This window comes from Natrix helvetica (genome assembly GCF_964273705.1).
Source record: "Natrix helvetica genome assembly, chromosome: 1".
In the NCBI taxonomy this organism is placed as follows: Eukaryota; Metazoa; Chordata; class Lepidosauria; order Squamata; family Natricidae; genus Natrix; species Natrix helvetica.
In genome coordinates, this window is record NC_138548.1 from 218,826,456 (window position 1) to 218,854,301 (window position 27,846).

Here is a 27,846-nt window from a genome sequence, read left to right on the forward strand (position 1 = left end):
AGGTACTCCCACGTAACACCTCTCCTGCGCGAGCTGCACTGGCTACCTGTGGTTTTTCGGGTGCGTTTCAAGGTGCTGATTACCATCTTTAAAGCGCTCCATGGCACGGGACCTAGTTACTTGCGGGATCGCATCCTCCCACATACATCCCTGCGGCCAATTCGCTCACACAGGGAGGGACTTCTCCTGGTGCCGTCCACTAGGCAATGCCAACAGGTGACACCAAGGAGTAGGGCCTTCTCTGTGATGGGCCCAACCCTCTGGAATGACCTCCCCCCCGACATTAGAACCACTTCTGACCTCCGCTCCTTCCGGCAAAAATTGAAGACTCACCTGTTCCGATTAGCAGGCCTGGCATAATTACAACTGTCCCTCCTGGCAAATGTATTATTATCTGGTTATCTTAGGGTTTTTTTAATTTGTTGTGTCTGTTTTAGGGATTTAAAATTTATATTTATATTAGCTTTGTACAGTTCTTTTAATTGCATTTTAACCTCCTCCAAACTCTACATATTTAATTTTTTACTGTATTTTGTGATATTCTCTATGGACTGTACACCGCCCCGAGTCCCTTCTGGGAGTGGGGGCGGTCTAGAAGCACCAAATATAAATAAATAAATAAATAGGGTGTTTGCTTGAAAATAAGGTCCATTGTGTGCACTGGGGTGTACTTTTGAGAAGTATTTATAATCAAGGGATTCTATGTTCAGAAAACCAACCTCTTTGTAGCTCAGAGGAATAGAGACTTTGCCAGGATGGGCCATCGGAAAGGTCTGTACACAGTTTCCCTGAAAATAAGTCCAATTGGGCTTTTGAGTGCATGTGCTAAAATAAACCCTCCCCCCCCGAAAATATTGCAACACAGCAGCAGCCATGAGGTGATTCACACTCGCCTCCTCCTGCACCTCAAAAATAATAAGACCTCCTCGAAAATAAGGCCAAGCACTTATTTTGGGGGTCAAAAGAAAATAAAACCTTGTCTTATTTTCGGGGAAACATGGTAGATCCAAGTACAGTACATCATGTTGTTTATGCACAATACTTTGCCCATTATGAGTTGGCTAATTAATATCAAATAATGATCGCAGAAAGATAAGGGTACCTGCAGCATTGCCTAACATCATCATAATCTGTCAGGTGTATATCAAACACCAATTCCTTTTCCTGAGCTTGAAAAGCACCCATGTGGACGGTATTATGCTGGATAGGCTGCAAAGAAACGAACAGAACACAGCCCAGAATGGGCTCAAGTATTAGCATCATACTATGATTTATAATCTAAATTTCATTCCTTTATAATATTTCAGGATTCTACTTTTTTTTTTAGTTTGGTTAAATTATGCTTGTCCACTGATATGCTGTCAAGTCATTTTCAGCCACTCAAACAGTAAGTACATGACAGAGGAATAGGAAGTCTGGATAAGAAGCATTTAGGAATGGCTGCAGAGGTTTTTCAGAGTCATTCGCTATGATAGGAGGTTGGATAACAGTTGTTTGAGGAAACTGTTCCAACTGACATATGAGAATAAATAATAAAGAATGATAAATATACCAAGATTATATATAATAGTTGCAAAGCCTTTTCTAAATTCGTATTTCGATTATAAAAGCAGAATGAGAGTACTACCAAATGCCTATTTTCTGTATGTACCCCAATATAGGTACCGTGTTTCCCCGAAAATAAAACAGGGTCTTATTTTCTTTTTACCCACAAAATATGACTTGGGCCTTATTTCGGGTTGCTGGGCAGCTGCTTTCCAGCCGGTTTAAGTCCGAATGGACCGTCCAGCGGGAAAAGTGTCAATGACGGTCTCTGACTGTCGAGACCACACGTTGTGTCGTCGCAACATTGGCTCCTCCTTCCAGCCGGTTGCCCTCTTGTGAGCGGGCTCCCAAAGAACCGGGCACAGCCTCATGGGTGAATGGCTGTGTTGCGCTGTCACAGCAGCGTAACGCAGCGGCTATGAAGTGACCACGCTCATGAGCAGCCACCCGAGAAACCCCCTTTCCAGCCGTGCACAGCGCCATTCACTGACTTAGGGGTATCACCAAGCCGCGTGAATGTCTGTTCGCCGCCGCCCGGCTCCCGTAGCTTGGCTCCTTCAAAATGGCAATGAATGGCGTTCTGCATGGCTGGAGGGGGGTTGCGTGAGCAGCTGTTCCGCTCTCGGTCGCGCGCCTCCCAGCCTCACGATGCCCTGGCCCAGCTCATTCCACAGAGTCAGAGCAACTCCACTGCTCTGACTCTCACGATAGCTTTTTCTGCTGCTTCCAAACCAAATCTTCCGGCAGTGGACGCTCTGGGCATACACTCTATGGTTGTGGGCCAGCTGCCGGCAGAGCATACAATCATAGAGCGTGCACCCAGAGCGGCCACTGCCGGAAGACTTGGTTTGGAATCAGCAGAAAAAGCCATGTGGCAGATGGCTACATGCTATTCTAATATAGAGAAAAATCACTGGAATTTTTAAAAAGGATTTTTACTGTATCCTATGGACATTTGCCCCTAATCTCAGCACAAACATGCTCTGATAACAGCTTTTTATCCCCATGACATGGTTTTAATTTCATTCCCAGCCCATGAGTGATGCAGGCTGAAGTCATATATACTTGAATATTTTCACTTAAGGACAATTGTTTTTGTACATGGGACTGCATCGAGACTATTTCATTCATCCTGGTGCCAACGTAGCTTCCTCCTATTTTTCCCATGATAATAACTTCTCAGTTGGACTGAGAGAAGGTGACTGATCCAAAGTCACTTAGCTGGCTTTCACAGCTAACTGCGAAACTAGAACTCATGATCTTCACCTTTCTAGTCTGGTGCCGTAATGCCAAACTGCAGACTAGCAAACTGGCAAACATACATAAAGATGGAAAGACACTGAAATACCCAAAATAGAGGAATAATTGGTGAAGATGATAGAATTTGTAGAGAAGGCAGCTAGGTTGATATCAGGACAGGTAGTCCTTTAGGTAGGTAGTCCTTTAGGTAGTCAGACCCCAAACCATTTAAGGCAGGGATGTCAAACGCAATTTCATTCAGGGCCGCATCAGGGCTGTGGTTGACCTTGGGGGGGCAGGGAGGTGGTTACTGGGTGGGTGTGGCCGTCTTGGTTCCACTAACTGGGTTTCACCTTTCTAGCCTGGTGCCGTAATGCCAAACTGCAGACTAGCAAACTGGCAAACATACATAAAGATGGAAAGACATTGAAATACCCAAAATAGAGGAATAATTGATGAAGATGATATAATTTGTAGAGAAGGCAAAATTGATTTGTGTGATTAGGGAAAACTCCTTTTTTAATGGCTAAAAACACTTCATGGACTTTTTGCTGAAAACAGAAAAAGTGAACCTTTATGGGTCTGATGATTAGATAGGTAGAATATGGAAAGACGGGAATCATCATCATTTAATCTTAGAGCGAGAGAATGAAACATAATTGCCTCTGTAACTGCTGCAAAGAAGATTGGAAGCCACTCCTTTATATCTTTTTTTTCTTTCATGTCTTTTTTCATTCATTTCTTTTTGATTAATCACTTTTTCTTTACTTTATTTGTAAATCAGTATTGTTTTTACTTTGTAAAAAAACCTGTATAAAAACTAATTTAAAAAAATGTCAACTCTTTTTAAAATATGTAGATTAGAGTACTGTTGTCAATGGGATGATTTTAATTGTAGTACTGAATGTAGATTGTGTTGGGCAAAGACCAAAATAAACGATGATGACAATTGAATGCCAGACACCTGCTAAAGTAAAGTTTTCGCTTTTATTCTAACACCATCTAAATCAGTGGTTCCCAATCTTTTTTGGGCCATGCCCCACCTAAGCATCTCTAAAATCCTGATGCCCTCCCCCTTACATATAATTCTTACTTTACTCAAACAGTGAACTTTACTCATGTGGAGGAAGCCTAAAAGGCCATTAACTTGGTTTAAACATGGTTCAAATTGCTCCCATTGAAAATCAATATGCCCCTTTATGGGGCATGGGCACTATTATGTACTTAATTGTTAATTAAGATGCTGAGGCGATCCGGTAAAGTAACAGCTTTATTAAGACTCAATCTATGCATAACAAGAACAGAACAGAGAACTCCTGTTTGACAGCTATTTATATATGAGCTGTCAAACCGGCAACCTATCAGAATAACGTTAGCTCCCCCTGGTGACGCCTACATGAATCAGCCAATCCAGGCATCTGGTTGGTGTTGATTGACACCTTATGCTTGCTTGGTTCAGACACAACAGGCACCACATTGGGAACCACTGATCTAAATGAAGCTTCAAGCTGTGTAAAAGTTGCTGAGCATTGCCCCCTATTGCCTTGGAGAAAAGTGGAGGGATTGCAGTGACTTCAAAGAAAAGCAGGATAGGGATCAGCAAATCTTATGCAGTTATGTTGTTTTGCCAGTTCAGAGATGACTTGGCAATTAGGAAAGGTTCAAAGTCTGGTGGAAGATTGTTTGAGGCTTTCTGTCAAAACTGGAGTTTCAGAGCTACAAGGAAGCCTCGGGGAAAACCAAACCGGCAAATTTCTATCCACCTTGAAATGATAGGGGATCATGGAACTGGAAAGAACGAATTGTGAAATTGACTATTGATGTACTTAAGTAAGCTTAACTGCTTAACAGCCAGTATGCGCACAAACTAATTATAAAAAGGGTGACTTAATGTATCTTTGCTAAGGGTACAAATTCCAAAGTGTAAATTGTCACTTTCTGCTCTACAAGCACTCAAGACACACACACACACACCCAATTTCAATGCAAACACAATATAAAAAGTAAAAAAATAGATTAAATATATCAATAAAACAAATAATGAACTCATTTAATGGGGAAAACTAGTGACATACAGTAGATGCCTATTTGTGGAGCTTCTAATTTTTGAGAAAGTGCTGGTCAAATAGTTCTTGAGGAAGTGCCTTCCATGGCTTGGGAACAAACTTCAGAGAAACTCCCACGTGCCAGAGGGGCAAAACTCTGACAGTGTAGAGTCCTGTTTCTGCTGAGCTAAACAGCCAGGTTGATATCAGGACAGGTAGTCCTTTAGGTAGTCAGACCCCAAACCATTTAAGGGAGGGGCATCAAACTCAATTTCATTCAGGGCCGCATCAGGACTGTGGTTGACCTTGGGGGGAGGGGCGGGTAGGGGGGTGGTTACTGGGTGGGTGTGGCCATCTTGACTCCACTAACTGGGTGTGGCTGACTGGATGGGCCAGCTTGACTCAACTCCCCAAACTGCTGGCATGTTTCCTCTTTGCCTTGAGTAGACCGGGTCGAAGTAATGGAGCATGCCCAGTACAGTCATAGGTTGTGATAGTTGTAAAGTGGTTCACCCACTTGACTGACTGATCCAATTTTATGACCTTTATTTGCGGTTGTCATTAAGCCACTGTGGCAATCGTTAAGTGGACCAATTGTTCGCTAAGGGTCGGTTTTACCAAAAATGAGAAGTAAACACCGGTTTTCGGCAAAAGTAGCATAAAACAAGTCGTGTGACTGCAGGATGCTAAAAATGATTGTAAATGTGGACCAGTGGACAAGTGCCTGACATGTGAGGGAGGGGGCAGCTGTTGGAACTTTAGAACTGGATCAGAACTAATCCCAGGGAGGTCCCTCATAACTTCAAACAGTTGCTAAATAACCAATTGTAGATTGAGGACTGTACAAAATGCCAAATGTCTTGACATGGAATGATAGTTCATTTGTAGCAGGAGAGCAGTGAAAATCCACCTCTAGTATGTCTGTGGAAATTCTCAGTCATCAAGGTCATCGTTGTCTCAAAAGCACCTTTCACCTCTAGTAATATTTCGACTGTGCTGGTTTATTCCAGGTCAAGTTACATAGACAGAATTGGCCAACTGCTGAGGAAATTATTTGCTAAAGGGAAGGTGCAATGAACTACAAAGCAGCTATAGCAAACATCATTTCATTAATCATTAACCTGTGAATTGGATGTTTCATACCAGTTCTCCTGGGAACACATTGCTGCCCATTGACATCAGAAGGACGGCAAAGAGAAGGAGAAAGACCAGGAAAATTGGTTTAAAAACGAAACAGGAAACCCAAAGACTTTAAATTTTGTTTTAATACACAGTAGGCATGTGGTTCTACCTGGCATTGGCAGTTTTGCTGTACTTTGTGATACGGTCCTATCGGGAAAGACAGCAGGTAGACAACCTGAGAGAGAAATATGTATTCATCACTGGCTGTGATTCTGGTTTTGGAAACCAGCTGGCCAGGCAACTGGATGCTCGGGGTCTGCGGGTGTTGGCTGCTTGTCTCACCCAAACGGGCGCACAGCAACTGGAGAGACTCACGTCGGATCGTTTGAAAACCACCCTGCTGGATGTCACCAGTACCGAGAGCATTGAGGCAGCGACTGTATGGGTAAAAGAATGTGTGGGGAACAAAGGTACAGTCAACAGCCTTCTCAATCTTCTGGAGCGGATTATAAATTGATTAGGAAATTCTCTTTATGAGATGAAATATCTCAGAAGGCTTATGATTAGGAAGATTTCCTTATGATATTATTATTTTATATATATTTAAGCCTAGATCACGGGATTATGTAGCTAGTGCTGATTAAAACATTCTTTCAATGTGTTTTGGCTCTTAATTTAATGTTATTCAAGGAAGTTTCCCCTTAGACTAAGAAACACACATAGAAGATTTTTTGAGGACTCCCAGTTAAGTTAAATATATTGACGTGAAGAAGAAAAATAAATGTACTTTTATATTGATTATCTACCCTCCCCAAACTCTGCTCAGCCAGGGCCACATTTTCAGTCTCTTTCATGTGTAAACTTTCACATACTTGCTGTCTTTTCTTTGCAGGACTCTGGGGCTTGGTAAATAATGCCGGACTTTCGAACCCTTTCGGCCCCAATGAATGGCTGACCAAAGAGGATTATATGAAAGTGCTGAATGTCAATCTAATTGGACTGATGGATGTGACACTGCATATGTTGCCCTTGACGAAGAAGGCCAGGGGAAGAGTGGTCAACATGTCCAGCATTATGGGTCGACTGAGTGCCATGGGAGGTGGCTACTGTCTCTCCAAGTATGGAGTGGAGGCTTTCTCTGACAGTCTCAGGTAATCTCATGTGGCTTCAAACAGCAGATTTGAGCAGATCTCTGAGAAGGAGTAAATGTTTCCACGTTCCTGGCCCAGATAGATGAGGAGGAAAGTGGAACTCAATCAAGGGCTTTGCTAGGGTTGGTCTATTATATCTGGTCTGATCTAGGAAAATGGGCTAAATCAGGGATAGTCAGCCTTTTTATACCTACCGCCCACTTTTGTATCTCTGTTAGTAGTAAAAATTTCTAACTGCCCACTGTAATGGTGATTTATAAAGTAGGGAAGTAACTTTACTTTATAAAATTTATAAAGCAGAGTTACAGCAAACCTCTACCGCCCACCATTAAAGCTGGAATGCCCACTAGTGGGCAGTAGGGACCAGGTTGACTACCACTGGGCTAAATTATTAAATCGTTGAAGAAAAAAATTTATCTTCTGAAAAGGGATGTGCTGTGCGCCCACGCATGCAGTGCAACAAAAATTGCTCTGCGCATACGCAGAAGGCAAAAACAAGATGGCAGCGCCTATGGCGCCGCCGAGAGAACCAGTTTGGGGGCGTGGCAGGCCTGGGTCACTGCCAGTTCCAGCAACCCAGGCCACCAAGTTACTACAGGTTCGGCCGAACCAGTCCAAACCGGTATGAATCCACCTCTGATACAGTTAGTGTATTTATTTCCTCATCTTTTGAACATATAATGTACCTTTCCTCCAGGAACTTAAACTGGCATATATAGTAGTACCCAGTTATCATCACCATAATAACTCTGTAACATAGGCAAGGCTGAGAAAGGTACAGTGGTATAGTACAGTGGTGGTAAACCTATGGCGCACATGCCAGAGATGATACGCAGAGCCCTCTCTCTGTAGGCACATGCGCCATCACCCCAGCTCTGCTTCAGATCTTTGCAACGCATGCGCGCACGCCTCCCACTGGCCATCTGGTCTTTGGGTCTCTGCCATACATGCACTGGGACCGCGTTCAGGTACAGAGGACAGACATGCATGCACCTGCACCTTGCAGTGTGAGCATGCGTGTGCACTTTGGGCACTCGGTGCCTAAATGTTTCGCCATCACTGGTATAGTAGGTGCCTTTAGTTCAGTACATGCATGCTGAAATAGAAGAATCTCTGCCATGAAATCCCATGCAGAGAGCAATAACTTATTAGTGTTCATTAATAATCAAGTGAAATAAAAGATGGGTATTGCTTAAATGGCAAAGGGAGCATTTCCCCGGCAGGATCGATGTGGAAATTGTATTTTCTCACCAGATTGAAAATGATCAGATCAGGAAGAAGCAGCAGTCCCAGGTAGTGACTCTGAACTGATCATTTCTTTCTAGGCGTGAGATGCGTCCATTTGGGGTGAAAATAGCCATAATCGAGCCAGGCTATTTCCGTACATCCATGACTGATATCCAAAGAAATCTTGAGAGCCTGGAGCAGCAATGGATGAAAGTTCCAGAGGAAATCAAAGAAAGCTATGGCCAGGCTTACTTCGATGCATGTGAGTCTTTATGTGGTTTGCAGGCTAATTGGGGGAATCTTACCAGGAGTCAGAAGTTGGGAGTGGCTGTTGCTCAGCTTCAGTGGCATCCATCACACGGGTGATTGAAGGCCACACTTTTGTCACATGCATTGAAGTCCATTTTTTGGACCGCTTGGATGGGTGCCAGTCCTCAGTTGTATCAACACCTTTGTCCTTTTTTCTCTCCGGTTATGAAAAGAACTGTCTTGTCCACAGCATGGAAAGCAATTGGCACTGGGGTTCCTGATATAGGTGTGCATGTTGGGGAAGAAGCATGGGAATCCACCAATCACGGGCCATGTTCATTCAGATCCGTGCAGAAACCCCAGCCATCATGGTGGCCAAAGTGAATGAACAAGTTGAAATCTGGAAGGGATTTTTAAAAAAGGCCTTAAATTCCAGATGCTTTATAAAGTCATACAGTGAGGAAAATTTTTGTGGGCTATTTGATGAGGAAGTAAAGTGGCCTGGGAGAGTCAGCTAAGAACGACTTTGAATTTCTTGGTGTCCTAAGCCTTGACTCAAGGTATCAATTGGACCATTTATAGACTGGATTTTTCTCCTGGTCTGAAAGCCCTCTTCTAAAAAACAATTCTGCTTTTCCATGCTGAGCTGTAATAACAGAGCTCATGGAGCTTACCCGTGCTTTGGTTTTTGTAATAACTCTGGGGAGAGACTCACTTTTCCCATCTTAGAATCAGGGGTGGGCTGTTATCGGTTTGCCCAGGTTCAGGAGAACCCCTAGCTAATATTACGGCCGGTTCGAGAACCTCCAAATCCCACCCCTGGCTGGCCCCGCCCCGCCCACCCCTTCCACCTTGCCCCTCCCTTCCCAGGAGTCTCCAGGCGATCTGTTTTGGATGGGGGGTAAGTGCAGGGCCCGTGCTGAGGCTCAAGGAGGGGGAAACGGGCCTCCTGGAAGTTCTGGAAGACCAGCAATGGGCCCATTTCCGGCCTCCGGAGGGCCTCCGAAGCCCGGCGGGAGGAAGCTTTCACCCTCCCAGAGTTCGAGGAAAGCCTCAGGAGCCTGAGGAAGGCAAAAACACCTCCCATCCGCCATGGTGCAGGAGGCCGATTAGGCCATGCCCACACCCACCCAGCAACTGGGCAGAGAACCCGTTGCTGAAATTTTTAAGCCTACCTCTGCTTAGAATCTTCTGAGAATCAGAGAAAGCTGTCCTTAAATTTAAAAGCTATCACTGTTTCATTCCTTCATGTAATAACGAGAAGTCTCCTTTATTTATTTATATTCTCTCTGGTATTTTGACCCCACATCTCCATACTGACTTCCTTTCTTTCCCTTCCCCTTGTGCCCTCTGTCTCTCTCTCTCTCTCTCTCTCAACAGTTTACAAGGGGCTCAAAGACAACCTTGCAACCCGTTGCTGCACAGACCTCTACCTGGTGACTGACTGTATAGAGCATGCTTTGATATCCCAATACCCCCGCACACGGTATTCTGCTGGATGGGATTCTCGGTGGATCTTCATTCCTCTCTCTTACTTGCCCACTTTCATCGCAGATTTTGTGCTGACTCGATCTTGGCCTAAACCTGCTCAGGCTCTGTAAAAGGGAAGGGGTGGAAAAGTTGGGAAGGAAGGAAGCCTATGAATCGAAGTTCCAACTGCAACTTTGGCAAACCCATGCAGTTAAAAGTATGCCGGTACCAGTCTTTGCCCATTGTAAGAGTGCTTCCAGACCAAGCTGAGAATATCTTCATGCAATTGTCATTCTCACTTTCTTCTTTCTTTCTTTCTAAAAATTGCACTTGGACACTAACATGTTTTGGAGGGATGTCTGGAGGCAACCGAGGTCATTCATTGCTGTAACACATAAGGGAACTATACAACCCAATATATGTACATCCCTCAATAATCTCCTACCTTTCGATGACTCACCATTAATGTCAACTTGCGCAACATAGAACACAATTTAAAATTTATTACTAATTAGATATAATTTTCTCCCGCCCTATTGCTAAAGGATGGGAAACGTCTTGAAACAAAAGCAGGTCCTCTCTTTTCTTCAGGCCAGGCACCTTGTGCAATCAACAGGGTTGAAGAAATCACACAATTGTGAAATACCTCTAGGCTGTTCGAAGGCAGATACTGTATGATCCAGCTTTGGCAGAGGAAGGGGGTTAGGCTGGACAACCATAGGGATTAAGATAGCTATCAGCCACTTACCTACAAGGGCTCGGTCTATAATGTAGATGGCAACAGTCATGAGAGTCCAGCATTTGGAGCAAATCTCTGAAGGAGACAAAAGCTGTTCGAAGGTATGTAAAAAGTCATAAAATTGGCCAAAACTCACTCAACTGTCTTGTTTAACAACATAAATTTTGGGCTCAATTGTGGCCGTATACCGCAGTCTTGAATTCTCTTCCGTCTCGTCAATATTACTAGAGTGGGAAGCTCTAGATCAGGGGTCAGCAACCTGTGTTTCTAGAGCCGCATGTGGCTCTTTCATTCGTCTGCTGCAGCTCCCTGTCGCCAGTAGGCTCCACAATTGACAGGGCTTTCGGTTAGGACAGGTAGAGGAAAAAGGACGCTGCACTAGGAGGAGACTCTATGGTGAGGGAACTGGACTTCTGGCTGGCTTCAGAATTGAAGGGGGAGGGGCTTCCTATATGGACCTTTGTGGCACTTTGAGTTTTTAAGGTTGCCGACCCCTGATCGAGATTCTCAGAGGCAACTGGCAATACAGGCAGTCGTTTTTATTATCTTGTCCCCTGGCAATCTTCCCTGCTTGTAGACATAAAAGGAACATATATCATAAAGTCTGGAATCAGATACAACCAGCCCTAGGGTGTTTGCTTGAAAATAAGGTCCATTTGTGTGCACTGGGGTGTACTTTTGAGTAGTATTTATAATCAAGGGATTCTATGTTCAGAAAACCAACCTCTTTGTAGCTCAGAGGAATAGAGACTTTTCCAGGATGGGCCATCGGAAAAGTCTGTACCCAGTTTCCCTGAAAATAAGCCCAATTGGGCTTTTGAGCACATGTGCTAAAATACCCCCCGTCCCAAAAAAAATATTGCAACACAGCAGCAGCCTGCACCTCAAAAATAATAAGAGCTCCTCGAAAATAAGGCCAAGCGCTTATTTCGGGGGTCAAAAGAAAATAAGACCCTGTCTTATTTTCGGGGAAACATGGTAGATCCAAGTACAGTACATCATGTTGTTTATGCACCATACTTTGCCCATTATGAATTGGCTAATTAATATCAAATAATGATCACAGAAAGATAAGGGTACCTGCAGCATTGCCTAACATCATCATAATCTGTCAGGTCTATATCAAACACCAATTCCTTTTCCTGAGCTTGAAAAGCACCCATGTGGACGGTATTATGCTGGATAGGCTGCAAAGAAACGAACAGAACACAGCCCAGAATGGGCTCAAGGATTAGCATCATACTATGATTTATAATCTAAATTTCATTCCTTCATAATATTTCAGGATTCTACATTTTTTTTTAATTTTGGTTAAATCATGCTTGGCCACTGATATGCTGTCAAGTCATTTTCAGCCACTCAAACAGTAAGTACATGACAGAGGAATAGGAAGTCTGGATAGGAAGCATTTAGGAATGGCTGCAGAGGTTTTTCAGAGTCATTCGCTATGATAGGAGGTTGGATAACAGTTGTTTGAGGAAACTGTTCCAACTGACATATGAGAATAAATAATAAAGAATGATAAATATTCCAAGATTATATATAATAGTTGCAAAGCCTTTTCTAAATTCGTATTTCGATTATAAAAGCAGAATGAGAGTACTACCAAATGCCTATTTTCTGTATGTACCCCAATATAGGTACCGCGTTTCCCCGAAAATAAGACAGGGTCTTATTTTCTTTTTACCCACAAAATATGACTTGGGCCTTATTTGGGGTTGCTGGGCAGCTGCTTTCCAGCCGGTTTAGGTCCGAATGGACCATCCAGCGGGAAAAGTGTCAACGACGGTCTGAGACTGTCGAGACCACACGTTGTGTCGTCGCAACGTTGACTCCTCCTTCCAGGCGGCTGCTCTCTTGTGAGTGGGCTCCCAAAGAACCGGGCACAGCCTCATGGGTGAATGGCTGTGTTGCACTGTCGCAACAGCACAACGCAGCAGCTATGAAGTGACCACGCTCATGAGCAGCCACCCGACAAACCCCCTTTCCAGGCTTGCATAGCGCCATTCACTGACTTAGGGGTATCACCAAGCCGCGTGAATGTCTGTTCGCTGTTCCGCTCTCGCTCGTGCGCCTCCCAGCCTCACGATGCCCTGGCCCAGCTCTCTCCACAGAGTCAGAGAACCTCCACTGCCGCTGCCATAGCCATCCCACCATGGCTTCTTCTGCTGCTTCCAAACCAAATCTTCTGGCAGTGGATGCTCTGGGCATACGCTCTATGGTTGTGGGCCAGCTGCCGGCAGAACATACAATCATAGAGCGTGCGCCCAGAGCGGCCACTGCGGGAAGACTTGGTTTGGAAGCAGCAGAAAAAGCTATGTGGCAGATGTCCCCTGGCTCTGCGGAGAGAGCTGGGCCAGGGCATCTTGAGGTTGGGAGGGGCACGAGCAAGAGTGGAACAGCCGCTCATGCAACCCCCCTCTCCAGCTGTGCAGAGCGCCATTCACTGCTATTTTGAAGGCGCCAAGCTGCGGGCAAACTGCCACTCGGAAGTCAGAAGCTTGAGTTTTTGAAACAATGTATTTTTTTCTCTCTTCTTTGATCTCACTAACTCTGTAGCTGAAGTGTTTGCAACTTGTTTACAGAAACTGATAAAGAGCCAAGGGCGCGAATTGTTTTTGCAGGTGCCTCTGAGAAATATTCTGGCAAGGGAAAGAAATATATATAAAAGAGGCTTGGAAGGCTAGAGGGGCAGTGGCTATTAGATTTCTTTTTTCTTTTTCTTCTTTTTTGGGGGGGAAACTTGGATCAATACTCAGATGAGGAATCCTTAAAATTCCAAAATATCTTGGCTGGAATTCAAAATCTATTGGAAGGATATGGGAGAATTGAGAAGAAGCTGGAAAGACTAGTGTTCCTTACAGCAAAAGATGAAGGGGTTAGAGCCCCCCAAATTTAAGGGGAGATTGAAGACATAGAAGATAAAGAAAAGACAATAGATGAATTTATTAATGGAGCAAATGTGGGAGAAAGTGGAAAAAGGGAACATGGAAAAGGGAATTCGACGAACGGGAGCTCTATTTCAAGATACAGGAGATAAAAAAATGATAATGGTAATGATGATGGAATTAAGAAGAGAAATATTTTTTCATTAAAAAACATAGTTCTCTCCTAGAGGACGGAAATAGGGGAGGTGGTGAAAAAGGTAGTAATGTGCAAGATATGAAGGAGGGGGGGGGGCTGTGGCTCCATCTGGGGACAGGGAGGAGGGAGCAATATCGAAAAGGCTCAGGTCACAAAAATAAATGTATTTGAAATACTATGGTAATTGTTGATATACTAGAAAGTGACAAAGAATGGGATGATTGAACATATGGTTGATATAATGTAAAACCAGATTCTGTTTATGCTTATCTTTTATACATTATTTTTAATATTGTAAAAAATTGTGAGATTTGGGGGGATTTCTACCACTAGCACGGGAGCTGCCAAAATTTTCTATGTACCTTTTTTACCTTTCTCTATAAATGTTTAAAAACCAATAAAATTCTTTAAAAACAAAAAGAAGAGAAATCTTTTCAGAAGGACACTTGACAACCAAAGACAAGCTAATTTTGGTAACAGTTGGAGGGCAACGAGATTACCTGAGAGATTCTTCAAGCAATAAATTGCGGAGAGAAGTTTATAAAAACCTTATAAAGGAGATAAAAAGAAGATTGATACCACAATTGGCAAGAGAGATAGGACTGTTTTGTTACTGGAAAGATGCAGGTTGACAATGAAAGTTGATAATAAAAAATTAGTTAAGTTTGGTGATCAATAAGTAGAAATTTTAGTAATTCTTAGATTGTTTTAGATTGTTACTAAATGTTTATTTGTTAACAACATATTAGTTACAATTACAATAATGAAATGATAACTCTAACTAGTAAAAAAAAAATTGGATATAAATTGCAAATTGTGATTTGGGAAAAAGATCTATAACTTGTTACTATTGTTATTATTATTTTTTAACAAATCTTTATTTAGATTTTCTCATAAAGGTGTAATGTTTTTAGGGCCTGATGAGAGGAGATGGGATATAAATAGTAAATGATTTTTAGCCAATTATAATAATAACAAGGAAATGTTATGGATATTGTTTAATAATATACACATGCTTTGGTATTGGTAAAAGCAAATTGGATATAAACTCTAATTTTAGTAATTCTTAGATTGTTTAGGATTGTTACTAAATGTTTATTCATTAACAAATAATTAACTATAATAACAATAATGAAATGATAACCCTAACTAGTAAAAGAAATTTGGATATAAACTGCAAATTGTGATTTGGGAAAAAGATCTATAAATTTTTTCTAACAAATTTTTATTTAGGTACATATGCTTTGATATTGGTAAAAACAATTTGGATACAAACTTTAAACAGTGAGTTCGGGCGGGAAAGGGGGGGAGTTTAGAAATTTCAATAATTTATTTCTATTTAGAATATGTCATAAAGGTGTAATGTTATTGGAGGATTTTTGAAATAGCTAATGAATGCCATTATATGGTTGTGTTTTTAAGTATAAATGATTTGAGGTAAAAGTACGTTTAAATAATTGTAATCAAATGAGAATGATGGTACATTGATAGTAAGATATATAAAGATTTTTGATTTAAAGTGTATAATCTAATATGAATTATAAGTGGACTGTGGAAGAAATGCATGAAAATTATCTGTAACCAATTGACATGCTTTCTACAAGATCTAAAGAAAGATGATTCTTTTTTTGTGTTTTTGTTTAATTAAAATAATAAAAAAAATTCAAAAAAAAAGAGCAGCCGCCCGGCAACCCCACTCTTCAGCTGGGCACAGAGTTGCTCACCAACCTAGCGGTATCCCAAAGATGCTAAGCAACAGGATCACCTATGCCTCCCCCCCCGGTTCCCACGGCTTGGCACCTTTGGGATACCGTTAGGTTGGTGAGCGGCACTCTGCCTGGCTGGAGGTGGGGGGTTGTTCAGGGGGCTTATTTGCGGGGGAGGCCTTATATTTTTGCCCACCAGAAAAATATGGCATGGCCTTATTATCAGGACATGTCGTAATTTCGGGGAAGCACAATAGTCCTTGACTTAGGAGCACAAATTCCTGACAGTGATAAAAATTAATTAGCAGTTTGCCCCCAGAAGTTGTAGGTGCTCCCTTACTGGTTTTTAAGAGATTGGACAGCCATTTGTCTGGAGTGGTATAGGGTCCCCTGGTTAAGCAGGGAGTTGGACTAGAAGACCTCCAAGACCCCTTCCAATTCTGCATTAAATATCCTTTACAAACCATGAATAATCGTATTGCGCAATAGCAGCCTTTCTTAAATGTTACTCTCCAGGTATGCTGAGATACTCTAGCCACTTCGAGGGGCTGTAATTTGAATAGATTTTGTAGACATCCGACTGAGGAAGACTCCTTCATCTCAGAAATATTTCATTCCATACCTTGTGTGAATACACGGCTCCAATGTCAATTTTATAGGGACACAATTTTTGGATTTCTTTTTCCAATTCCTGTGGCGTGTTGAAAGACTGATACCGCACATAGATATCATCACGGAGTGTGAATGAGAATTCCCATAGCTGAAAATAGTTCTTTGACACTACAAAAGTAACATCAGTAAACAGTACAGAGTTGGGAGGGATCTTGGATAAGGTGACCAGATTTTAACATTGGTAAAGCGGGACACCATTGTCTGGGGGGACGGGGGGCTCTTGATTAAAAATTTGGTCTATATCCTTGCACTCCTAACCCTTTAGGGAAAAAAACCCCCAGGGGTCTTCAAACCTGACAGCTTTAAGACTTGTGGACTTCAACTCCCAGAATTCCTCCTCCAGTCATGTTGGCTCAGGAACTCTGGCATTGAAGAGTGCAAGTCTTAAAGCTGTCAAGTTACAAGACTCTTGCACCCCTAACTGTTACGTCGTGGTGTAGCTGCTGGCAAGCTAAGAAGATCCCTATTGGCTGAAGCACGAATGCCGGCTGGTGGGAGAATAGCGAGCACCTGATTGGCTACCTGTCTGACAGTTAACAGTATAAATAACTGTCAGACAGGAGCCGGCCGCTCTTGTTGTGTTTTACTAATTCTGTTAATAAAGCCTTGTTCGTTATATGAGCCTCCTCTCGTTCCTCAGTAGCTTCAAATAAAGCACTGGCGACAAAGGTGAGATCTGGGTTTTAAAAAACACCCACCCACAGAGAGTTCTGATATACTGAGGAGATTGAAGAGGAAAAGGAAAAAAAGATTTTGAAAGGGAAGAAAGAAATTTTTTCCTCACAACTCTGTCATGTCTACGATTCCCACATTTGCCGCTTTTATGCCTGACAAAGAATCTTGGGAAGCATTTCTTGAGAGGTTTGAATGCTTTCTAAAGGCAAACAATTTTGCTGACATTTCCTCAGACAGAAAACAAGGCTATTTCTTAAATTCCTGTGGCCCGGAAATGTTTTCCACGGCTAGGGCTCTAGCTGCTCCTATTCCAGTGCATTCAATCCCTTGGGAAGCCTTAATTACAAGTGTTACCAGGGTGAAGGCGAGACTGTTAATCAGTTCATAGCCACCTTACGAAATTCAGCTATACATTGTGAATTTCAGAACCTTGATGAGCCTCTCTTGGAGCAATTAGTCTGTGGAGTTAAGGACTTGCGACTCCAAAGACGTTTGCTAGCCTGTTCTGAGCTTACTTTACAAATAGCTATGGATGAGGCTAGAGCGGCTGAACAGTCTGACAGATCTGCCGCTGAAATTCAAAGATTCCAGGCTGTATGGAACCAAGCTCTTTCTGTGGCCGTTGCCAATAACCAGTGTGAAGGGGTCAGAAGCGCGATGGGTGACAATGATGATATCAGTCGCCTCAGAACAACTCAAGGGGACAAGTGGAAGGTGCAGCCGAGAGGTCCCCGATTAAGTTATGGTGGTAACCACCTGCGCTCCAACTGCAAGCTCAAAACGGCCACCTGCAGACGATGTGGGAAGATGGGTCACCTATCATATGTGTGCCGTGCCACCATCCCCTCCCCTGAGATGGCATCACCGTGGTTTGGAAATCAACAGTTTGGCAAACGCTCCAACAAGCCCAGTGAGAAGTGTCACATTATAAACCGTGCTGCTGCTGATTCTGAGAAGCAACTTGCCATTAAAAAACGTTACTTCACAGTACTGCTGGAAGGCACTCCATGTAAAATGGAAATAGACACCAGGTCTGCTCAGTCCATTATATCATGGAGTAACCTCAGGAGGTTAATGCCTTCTGTTAACATGCAGAATTTGAACTCGTGTCCCTGCAAATTAAGAGACTATCAGGGCAATTACATCTGAATTTTGGGTTGCGGGGATTTCAAAATTGAATATGGGCCTTTTAAAGGGCGCCTGCCGCTTATTATAGTGGCTGACCCCCTGGCTACATTATTGGGGCTTGACTGGTTTGACTCTTTAGGTCTTTCTATTGCAGGGGTCCACGCCACGAATTCCGAGGATGACTTCGCCACCCTGACCAGGGAGTTTGAGGATGTGTTTAGTGACACACTTGGTAAATATACAGGGTCGCCAATCTCTTTTAATTTAGATCCGAGCATCGCCCCAATATGTTTAAAAGCCCAGCGTGTTCCCTTTGCTTTAAAAGCTAAGGTGGCGCTGAAATTGATAAATTGTTGGCCCAGGGAATATTAGAGCCTGTGGATTATGCCCATTGGGAAACCCCCATTGTGATTCCCCTTAAGTCGGACGGATCAATTCGGATCTGTGCCGACCGACTATAAGACAACAATAAATAGGGCCCTTCAAGCTAACCCCTACCCTGTTCCAGTAGTGCAGCATCTGCTGCATTCCCTGGGGCAGGGTAAGCTGTTTGCCAAACTCGACCTTGCCCAGGCATATCAACAACTGACTGTTGATGATGCGACGGTTGATGCCCAAACTATAGTAACCCACCATGGGGCTTTCCGATGCAGACACCTCCAGTTTGGAGTATGCGTGGCTCTGGGCATTTTTCAAAGTATAATGGAGCGGGTGCTCCAAGGTCTGCCGGGGGTAATCCCCTATTTTGATGACGTTTTAATTGCGGCAGATAACCGGCTAGAATTAGTCTCTAAAGTAAGGAGTGTCCTCCAGTGGTTTCGCGGCGCTGGCCTTAAAATAAAAAAACCCAAATGTTTCTTAGGGGTAGTTTCTAATAGATGCCCGAGGAATTCATCCAACCCCGTCCAAAATTGAAGCCATACAAAATGCCCCTGCCCCCACAAATAAGGCGGAACTGCAAGCTTTTTTAGGGCTCTTAAATTTTTACGCAATTTTTCTGCCACATAAGGCTACAGTTGCAGAGCCCTTACACAGGTTGCTTGATTGCTCAGCTTCCTGGAAATGGGACAGCCATGAAGCGCATGCGTTCGCGGCTGTCAAATCTCTGCTGACGTCATCTGCTGTCCTTATGCAGTACAGCGATAAATTGCCCCTCATTTTGGCTTGTGATGCATCCCCTTATGGTATCGGGGCTGTGTTGAGCCACCGATGCCCTAATAGGACAGAAGCACCCATTGCTTATTTCTCTCAGACTTTGTCCAAGACTGAGAGAAATTATAGTCACTTAGATAAGGAGGCTTTGGCAGCCGTATCTGGAATCAAGTAGTTCCACAACTATCTCTACGGCCGCCACTTTCTGCTCCTTACTGACCATAAACCACTGTTAGGGATTATTGCAGGTGATCGCCCTACCCCAACCATCCTTTCCCTGCGCATGTCGTGGTGGACTGTTTTTCTGGCAGCTTACTCATATCAACTAGAGTACCGTCCTGGTAAGAGCATGGGGCATACAGATGCCCTCAGCTGCTGTCCATTGCCATCTTTAGGCCCAGCTCCAGCTCTGGCCGCAGCTGTCCTTTTAATTGAGGACTTGGAGTTGCCGCTATCAGCCACTGACATAGCCATTCACTCTAAACAGGACCCAGTCCTTTCTAAGGTGCTAGATTGGACACGCAGAGGGTGGCTTAGGGAAAAACTACCCGATGAATTCCTTCCGTATGTTAGACGGCATATGGAACTTTCAGAATTAAAAGACTGTTTGTTGTGGGGCAGCAGGGTGGTCGTTCCACCTTCGCTCCACAAGACAGTGTTAGAATACCTCCACGATGGCCATGCAGGCATTGTGAGAATGAAATCTGTTGCCCGCAGCTATGTGTGGTGGCCCAACCTTGATCAGGAAATTGCTGAGTGGGTCGGCAGCTGTCAGCCATGTCAACTATCCCGACCAGCTCCCCCAATTGCATCACTAAGGGAATGGGAATTGCCTTGTGGACCATGGTCCTGCATCCATTTGGACTTTGCGGGACCAGTCCAAGGACAAATGATATTAGTAGTTGTGGACGCCTTTTCCCGTTGGACGGAATTGGTACCCATGAACTCAACCACTTCAGAGAGTACAGTAAGAGCTCTGCAGTGCCTTTTCGCTACCCACGGACTACCTGACACGTTGGTGTCTGACAACGGGCCCCAACTAAGGTCAGCAATCTTCCAAGCATTCTTGGCAAGATTGGGTATCAGGCATATCCTAGTGGCTCCTTATCATCTGGCCAGCAATGACAGGGCCGAGCGGGCAGTTCGGTCAGCCAAGGTTTCATTGTCAAGAATGGCCCCGGGTAATTTAGAGACTAAGATAACTCACTACCTAGCAATCCAACATTCCACTCCCTGTCCAGTGTCTGGCAAGAGTCCTGCTGAATTATTAATGGGGCATCGATTACGCACATTACTGGACCGATTGCACCCCACAGCTTTAAGACTTGTGGACTTCAACTCCCAGAATTCCTCCTCCAGTCATGTTGGCTCAGGAACTCTGACATTGAAGTGTGCAAGTCTTAAAGCTGTCAAGTTACAAGATCCTTGCACCCCTAACCCTTTAGGGAAAAAAACCCCCAGGGGTCTTCAAACCTGACAGCTTTAAGACTTGTGGACTTCAACTCCCAGAATTCCTCCTCCAGTCATGTTGGCTCAGGAACTCTGACATTGAAGTGTGCAAGTCTTAAAGCTGTCAAGTTACAAGACCCTTGCACCCCTAACCCTTTAGAAAAAAAATGCAGGGGTCTTCAAACTTGACAGTTTTAAGACTTGTGGACCTCAATTCCCAGAATTCCTCCTCCAGTCATGTTGGCTCAGGAACTCTGACATTGAAGTGTGCAAGTATTAAAGCTGTCAAGTTACAAGACCCTTGCACCCCTAACCCTTTAGAAAAAAAACGCAGGGGTCTTCAAACCTGACCGCTTTAAGACTTGTGGACCTCAACTCCCAGAATTCCTCCTCCAGTCATGTTGCAGCGACGTCATCTGCATGGATCTGCTCCATCTTTGGTTTCTTCATCGTGGGCAGGGCTGCCGCTGAAGATGCCGACGAGCCCCCGCCACCACCAGAATAACTGCTGCGACCTCCTCCTCCTCCTCCTCCAACAGCACCACCACATTTGCTGCCCGGCGCTGCGGGTGAGGTGAAGCTGGCAAAGCTCCCGCTGGCCCCCCCACCCATGGCTGTGGCGCCTCCCCCTCCGCTCAGAGCACCTGAGCTCAGCCCACGTTACCCCTGCCCCCTCCTCATCCGCCGTGCTTTTGATGAGCCATGAGGCCCTTTTTTCCTCTGCTCCCCCCCACGCCGCCTTCCTACTGGCTCCCCCCCCTCATGGCTCCTCAAAAGCATGGTGGAGGAGGAGGGGGCAGAGGTGACGCGGGGCTCAGCTCAGGTGCTCCGAGCGGAGGGGGAGGTGCCGCTGCCACATGCGGGGATGCCAGCTGGAGCTTTGGCGGCTTCACCTCAGCCGCAGCGCCAGGCAGCAAATGTGGTGGTGCTGTTGGAGGAGGAGGAGGCGGCAGCAGCAGTTATTCTAGTGGCGGCAGGGGCTTTGGGGGTTCACCTCAGCCGCAGCACCAGGCAGCAAATCCGGCAGTGCTGTTAGAGGAGGAGGAGGTGGCAGCAGTTATTCGGGTGGCGGCAGGGGCTTTGGGGCTTCACAACTACCGTCAGTCGCCCCATGCTCATCAAAACAAGTCCAGGGAGGTCCTTTGCGGGCGGCCAGTTCTAGCCGCCTGCAAAGGACCTCCCCAGCTTCTGGAGCCTGTGGCAGTAGAAATCACTCCGCACGTGCGCGGCCGCGCACCTTAGAGGGAACATTGCAGATGAGCCCCTGCCGCCACCAGAATAACTGCTGCCGCCTCCTCCTCCTCCAACAGCACCACCACATTTGCTGCCTGGTGCTGCGGCTGAGGTGACTCTGCCATAACTCCTGCTGGCGCCTCTGCCCATGGCAGTGGCAGCGGTGCCACTCCTTCCGCTCGGAGCACCTGAGCTGAGCCCCGCGTTACCCCTGCCGCCTCCTCCTCCTCCTCCGTGCTTTTGAGAAGCCATGAGGCATTTTTTTCCTACTCCCGCCCCCTCCACTGCCTTCCTACTGGCTCCCACGGCCTCATGGCTCCTCAAAAGCACGGCAGAGGAGGAGGGGGCAGGGGTAATGTGGGGCCCAGCTCAGGTGCTCTGAGCGGAGGGGGAGGTGCCGCTGCCACGGGCAGGGCACCAGCTGGAGGTTTGGCGGCTTCACCTCAGCTGCAGCGCCAGGCAGCAAATGTGGTGGTGCTGTTGGAGGAGGAGGAGGCGGCAGCAGCAGTTATTCTAGTGGCGGCGGGGGCTTTGGGGGTTCACTTCAGCCGCAGCACCAGGCGCAAGCGGCTAGGACTGGCTGCCCACAAAGGACATCCCCAGGCTTGCTTTGCTGAACATGGGGCGACTGACAATAGTTTGAGTGGGTGCGGCCGGCGCAAATTACCATCAGTCGCCTCATGCTCATCAAAACTAGTCTGAGGAGGTCCTTTGCGGGCAGCCAGTTCTAGCTGCCTGCAAAGGACCTCCCCAGCTTCCGGAGCCTGTGACAGTAGAAATCACTGCGCGGCAGTTGAAAACTGCTGCGCGGTGTTTTCTTGCGACTTGCGCGGCTGCGCACGTTACCAAAAATCGGGACTTTTAAAAAACACCGCGGGACGTGGGACAAATTATTAAAAATTGGGACTGTCCCACCAAAAGCGGGACGTCTGGTCACCTTAATCTTGGAGGTCATCTAGTCCAACCCCCTGCTCATGCAGACCACCTGTACTAGAGATTCAAACCGCCGACCTTTCTGGTCGACAAGCTCAGTGTCTTAGCCACTGAGCCACCTAGTCAGCTCCATGTCCCTATCCCAGTGTTTCTCAAATAGTGGGGCGCGCCCCCCAGGGGGGGTGCGAGGCTCCGTAAAGGGGGGCTCGTTTGACCTCGGCAAACACTGTCACAAGCTTCCATGTGTGCCCGGGCCGGAACGGCGCAGGCAGGTTGGTAAAAGGAGTTAACCGTGAGAGGGCGGGGGGAACGGGGACGTGATCCTCATCCGATTCAAGGAGTCGAGCACTGCTCGGTTGGAGGCAAGGCGGGCGGGGAAGCCGTTTGGGGCAAAAGGCGAAAAAAGAGACCTTGCCTGCCCCAGATCTAAGAGCAGGGGAAGGTGGGGTCGGACCCCCGCCTGCTTTTCCTGCGCCTTCCCAACACCAGCCTCGTGTCTTCTTCTCTCAGTGCCGGATCGTCCCCTTTCGAGGCGGCAATGGGGAGCCCAGCGGAACCCAAACTTAGCAGCAGGTCCAGAGGGGCAGGTTGGCAAGCGCCCCCTTGGCGTTGACGTCCGTCCGTCCGGAGAAAGGCCGTGACTCAGGACTTGGGGGGGGGGAGACACCCACCCGCGCACCCCATTTTCCCGTATTGACAGCCAGCGGGAGAGAGTTTGCAAAGAGCTTGGGGGGGGTTGTTTTCGCCGCCCTCCCCCCTTTGCGCCTCTCCCTCTCGGTCGCTGCCCGGTACAGTTTCGTTGATCGCGTGGAGTGGGCGAAGCAGGCACCCGGGTGAGTGGGGAGGGGCGCGGCGTGCGTCTCGCCTTGCCGTGGGTGGGTGGGTAGAAATCTGGGGATGCTCAAAGAAGGCTCCTCTGCCTGATCCGGGCCTTCTTCCTTCCCAGAAGTGCAGTCTGGGTTTTGGATTGTTGAGTGGTATTTTCAGGCTCCATAAAGCTTCCACTGCTGACTTCCTCATGTCAAAAGAACAAGAGAGCTTTTATTTTTGTTTGCCAACTGACAACCAGACATGGTAGGAAAGATGAGAGAGGCTGACCTGTTTCTTCACCAAACTAGCTTTGTGATTCATGAGTTCATTTTCACTTGACACTGAAAGCCATAAGAGCAGAGCCCAGGGCTAGATCTGGTGACCTTCCTATAACTTCTCGCAGCCCGATGCCTGGTAGGACTACCCATCCTATCATTCTGAACACCTTCATTAGAGGGTTGGTGGACTGGAACAAGCTATTCTTTCTCTAACGGTTATTAGATCCAGACATCACCACTGATTAAAAAATCAGCTCAAATTATTTTATATATTTTTGTTTTGCAGGTTAAAGTTTTTTTTAATATTGTGTTCCTTAAATCCTGTGCTCCTTTAAATCTTTTCTGCTACAGTTAATAAAGCTATTCTTTGTTGTAAATTGATCCACATTTCTTTCTTTTTTTATTCTCTTATACGTTAATAAGGATACAGTGTTATGCAGAGGTGTACTTATAACAATTTTATAGACAAATGATACTATTTAAAGTCGCGCGGGGGGCGTGAAATGTTTTCTTCTTCCTAGGGGGGGCATGACAGAAAATAATTGAGAAGCACTGCCCTATCCTAACATTAAAACCCCACAAAAAGCGTATTGACCTCCTCTAACTCCCCCTAAATCTCAGTCCCAAAAGCTCCTCCCTTCCAATCTCACAGAAATAGAATGTTCAGCAGCCGAATTTTGCATATGCTCAGAGTCACCCATGTTTCAACTGCTTGAGCAGTCTCCTGCAGACCTTCCCTTGGCCTCACGTGCCCTCCCTCCGGGGTCCCGAAACCCCTCGACCCCTTCCTCACCATCGCCGTAGTGGAGTCACTGGCCGTAAAGGCCGAAGGGGAAGAGGTGGCGGTAATAAAGGCACAGCAAGTCAGGCAGTGAGCTGGAATCGAAGCTTGCCATGATCTCAGCAAAACAGGAGAGCGCGGGAGAAATTAGGCACCACCCCCTTGCCGCTTTAGAGCCAATCCGAACAGCGGACGCCTGTCTAGGTGCTTCTGGGAACTGTAGTTCCAGAAAAAAAGTCGGACAAAAGGGGCTTGTTGTTCAAAAGTGGCCTCTGACGACCTCCAGTGGTTTCCTCTCCCCGCCCCCTCCCAAATCTCATAGTGAAGTGTGGGTTTTGCCTGAGAGTTTATCTTTTGACTTTCTACTTCAGCGAATATTCGGATATAAAGGAGCAATGGATTATTCTTGCGGGATCGCATCCTCCCACATACATCCCTGCGGCCAATCCGCTCTCACAGGGAGGGGCTTCTCCAGGTACTCGGATATAAAGGAGCAATGGATTATACTTGCGGGATCGCATCCTCCCACATACATCCCTGCGGCCAATCCGCTCTCACAGGGAGGGGCTTCTCCAGGTGCCATCCACTAGGCAATGCCAGCGGGCAGCGCCAAGGAGTAGGGCCTTCTCTGTGATGGGCCCAACCCTCTGGAATGACCTCCCCCCCGATATCAGAACCACCACGGACCTCCGCTCCTTCCGACAAAAATTGAAGACTCACCTGTTTCGATTAGCTGGCCTGGCATAATTTTAATTATTACAACTATTACCTCCTGGAAATACACTCTCAACTGGTATTTTAATGGGCATGGTTTTAAATCTAATTGATTTTAGGGCTTTCAGAACCATATTTATGTTCTTCTGTACAGTTCTTTTAATTTTTTAACCTCCTCCATATGTATATTTATATCTATATTTATATTTGTATTTATTATTTGTTATTTGTTGTGTGGACTGTACACCGCCCCGAGTCCTTTTTTGGGAGAGGGGGCGGTCTAGAAATGCGAAGAATAAATAAATAAATTCGAGGATTTAAAAAAAATGTAACCAGAAGGACAGCTTAACTTTCTTTCCGTCTGTGAAGGAGCTTTTACAATGGAAGTGGCATTTCTTCAGATTATTTTTCATTCTTTAGCAAATTTAAGATGACTGATTAAAGTCTGGTGATAGGTGGATTTTTGCTGGTGGGAACAACATCCATCAATCGTACTTCTTAAGCTATTCTAATATAGAGAAAAATCACTGGAATTTTTAAAAAGGATTTTTACTGTATCCTATGGACATTTGCCCCTAATCTCAGCACAAACATGCTCTGATAACAGCTTTTTATCCCCATGACATGGTTTTAATTTCATTCCCAGCCCAGGAGTGATCCAGACTGAAGTCATATATACTTGAATATTTTCACTTAAGGACAATTGTTTTTGTACATGGGACTGCATCAAGACTATTTCATTCATCCTGGTGCCAACATAGCTTCCTCCTCCTGTTTTTCCCATGATAATAACTTCTCAGTAGGACTGAGAGAAGGTGACTGATCCAAAGTCACTTAGCTGGCTTTCACAGCTAACTGCGAAACTAGAACTCATGATCTTTGCCTTTCTAGTCTGGTGCCGTAATGCCAAACTGCAGACTAGCAAACTGGCAAACATACATAAAGATGGAAAGACATTGAAATACCCAAAATAGAGGAATAATTGGTGAAGATGATAGAATTTGTAGAGAAGGCAGCTAGGTTGATATCAGGACAGGTAGTCCTTTAGGTAGGTAGTCCTTTAGGTAGTCAGACCCCAAACCATTTAAGGCAGGGATGTCAAACGCAATTTCATTCAGGGCCGCATCAGGGCTGTGGTTGACCTTGGGGGGGCAGGGAGGTGGTTACTGGGTGGGTGTGGCCGTCTTGGTTCCACTAACTGGGTTTCACCTTTCTAGCCTGGTGCCGTAATGCCAAACTGCAGACTAGCAAACTGGCAAACATACATAAAGATGGAAAGACATTGAAATACCCAAAATAGAGGAATAATTGATGAAGATGATATAATTTGTAGAGAAGGCAAAATTGATTTGTGTGATTAGGGAAAACTCCTTTTTTAATGGCTAAAAACACTTCATGGACTTTTTGCTGAAAACAGAAAAAGTGAACCTTTATGGGTCTGATGATTAGATAGGTAGAATATGGAAAGACGGGAATCATCATTTAATCTTAGAGCGAGAGAATGAAACTTAATTGCCTCTGTAACTGCTGCAAAGAAGATTGGAAGCCACTCCTTTATATCTTTTTTTCTTTCATGTCTTTTTTCATTCATTTCTTTTTGATTAATCACTTTTTCTTTACTTTATTTGTAAATCAGTATTGTTTTTACTTTGTAAAAAAACCTGTATAAAAACTAATTTAAAAAAATGTCAACTCTTTTTAAAATATGTAGATTAGAGTACTGTTGTCAATGGGATGATTTTAATTGTAGTACTGAATGTAGATTGTGTTGGGCAAAGACCAAAATAAACGATGATGACAATTGAATGCCAGACACCTGCTAAAGTAAAGTTTTCGCTTTTATTCTAACACCATCTAAATCAGTGGTTCCCAATCTTTTTTGGGCCATGCCCCACCTAAGCATCTCTAAAATCCTGATGCCCTCCCCCTTACATATAATTCTTACTTTACTCAAACAGTGAACTTTACTCATGTGGAGGAAGCCTAAAATGCCATTAACTTGGTTTAAACATGGTTCAAATTGCTCCCATTGAAAATCAATATGCCCCTTTATGGGGCATGGGCACTATTATGTACTTAATTGTTAATTAAGATGCTGAGGCGATCCGGTAAAGTAACAGCTTTATTAAGACTCAATCTATGCATAACAAGAACAGAACAGAGAACTCCTGTTTGACAGCTATTTATATATGAGCTGTCAAACCGGCAACCTATCAGAATAACGTTAGCTCCCCCTGGTGACGCCTACATGAATCAGCCAATCCAGGCATCTGGTTGGTGTTGATTGACACCTTATGCTTGCTTGGTTCAGACACAACAGGCACCACATTGGGAACCACTGATCTAAATGAAGCTTCAAGCTGTGTAAAAGTTGCTGAGCATTGCCCCCTATTGCCTTGGAGAAAAGTGGAGGGATTGCAGTGACTTCAAAGAAAAGCAGGATA

General features: G+C 45.1%; 2 protein-coding genes across 2 annotated transcripts in view; one reads left to right on the plus strand and one right to left on the minus strand.

Annotated features, from left to right (window-relative positions):
• The first annotated feature begins 6,069 nt into the window (after positions 1–6,069).
• On the plus strand, positions 6,070–10,995 carry LOC309383639 (17-beta-hydroxysteroid dehydrogenase type 6-like). Its single transcript, XM_081936430.1, has 4 exons — positions 6,070–6,421; positions 6,844–7,102; positions 8,428–8,591; positions 9,959–10,995. Exons 1-4 carry the CDS (start codon positions 6,109–6,111, stop codon positions 10,177–10,179), a joined length of 957 nt encoding a protein of 318 aa, XP_081792556.1. The 5' UTR covers positions 6,070–6,108; the 3' UTR covers positions 10,180–10,995.
• A 256-nt stretch (positions 10,996–11,251) lies between these two features.
• LOC309382919 (DNA primase small subunit-like) overlaps positions 11,252–27,846 on the minus strand; it is a 30,797-nt gene continuing 14,202 nt past the window's right edge. Inside the window, exons 2-3 of the mRNA XM_081934884.1 lie at positions 16,200–16,357; positions 11,252–11,974 (exon numbers count right to left, since the gene is read on the minus strand). Coding sequence (XP_081791010.1) covers positions 11,837–11,974; positions 16,200–16,357 — 296 coding nt within the window. The 3' untranslated portion in view covers positions 11,252–11,836. The remainder of the gene's footprint in view (positions 11,975–16,199; positions 16,358–27,846) is intronic.

Excerpts from the sequence above, each read along its gene's own strand:
- LOC309383639 (XM_081936430.1), top strand. The coding sequence starts at position 6,109 with ATGTGGTTCTACCTGGCATTGGCAGTTTTGCTGTACTTTGTGATACGG. Across the intron at positions 6,422-6,843 it reads AGAATGTGTGGGGAACAAAG|GACTCTGGGGCTTGGTAAAT; the intron begins GTACAGTCAACA and ends TTTTCTTTGCAG. Across the intron at positions 8,592-9,958 it reads CCAGGCTTACTTCGATGCAT|TTTACAAGGGGCTCAAAGAC; the intron begins GTGAGTCTTTAT and ends CTCTCTCAACAG.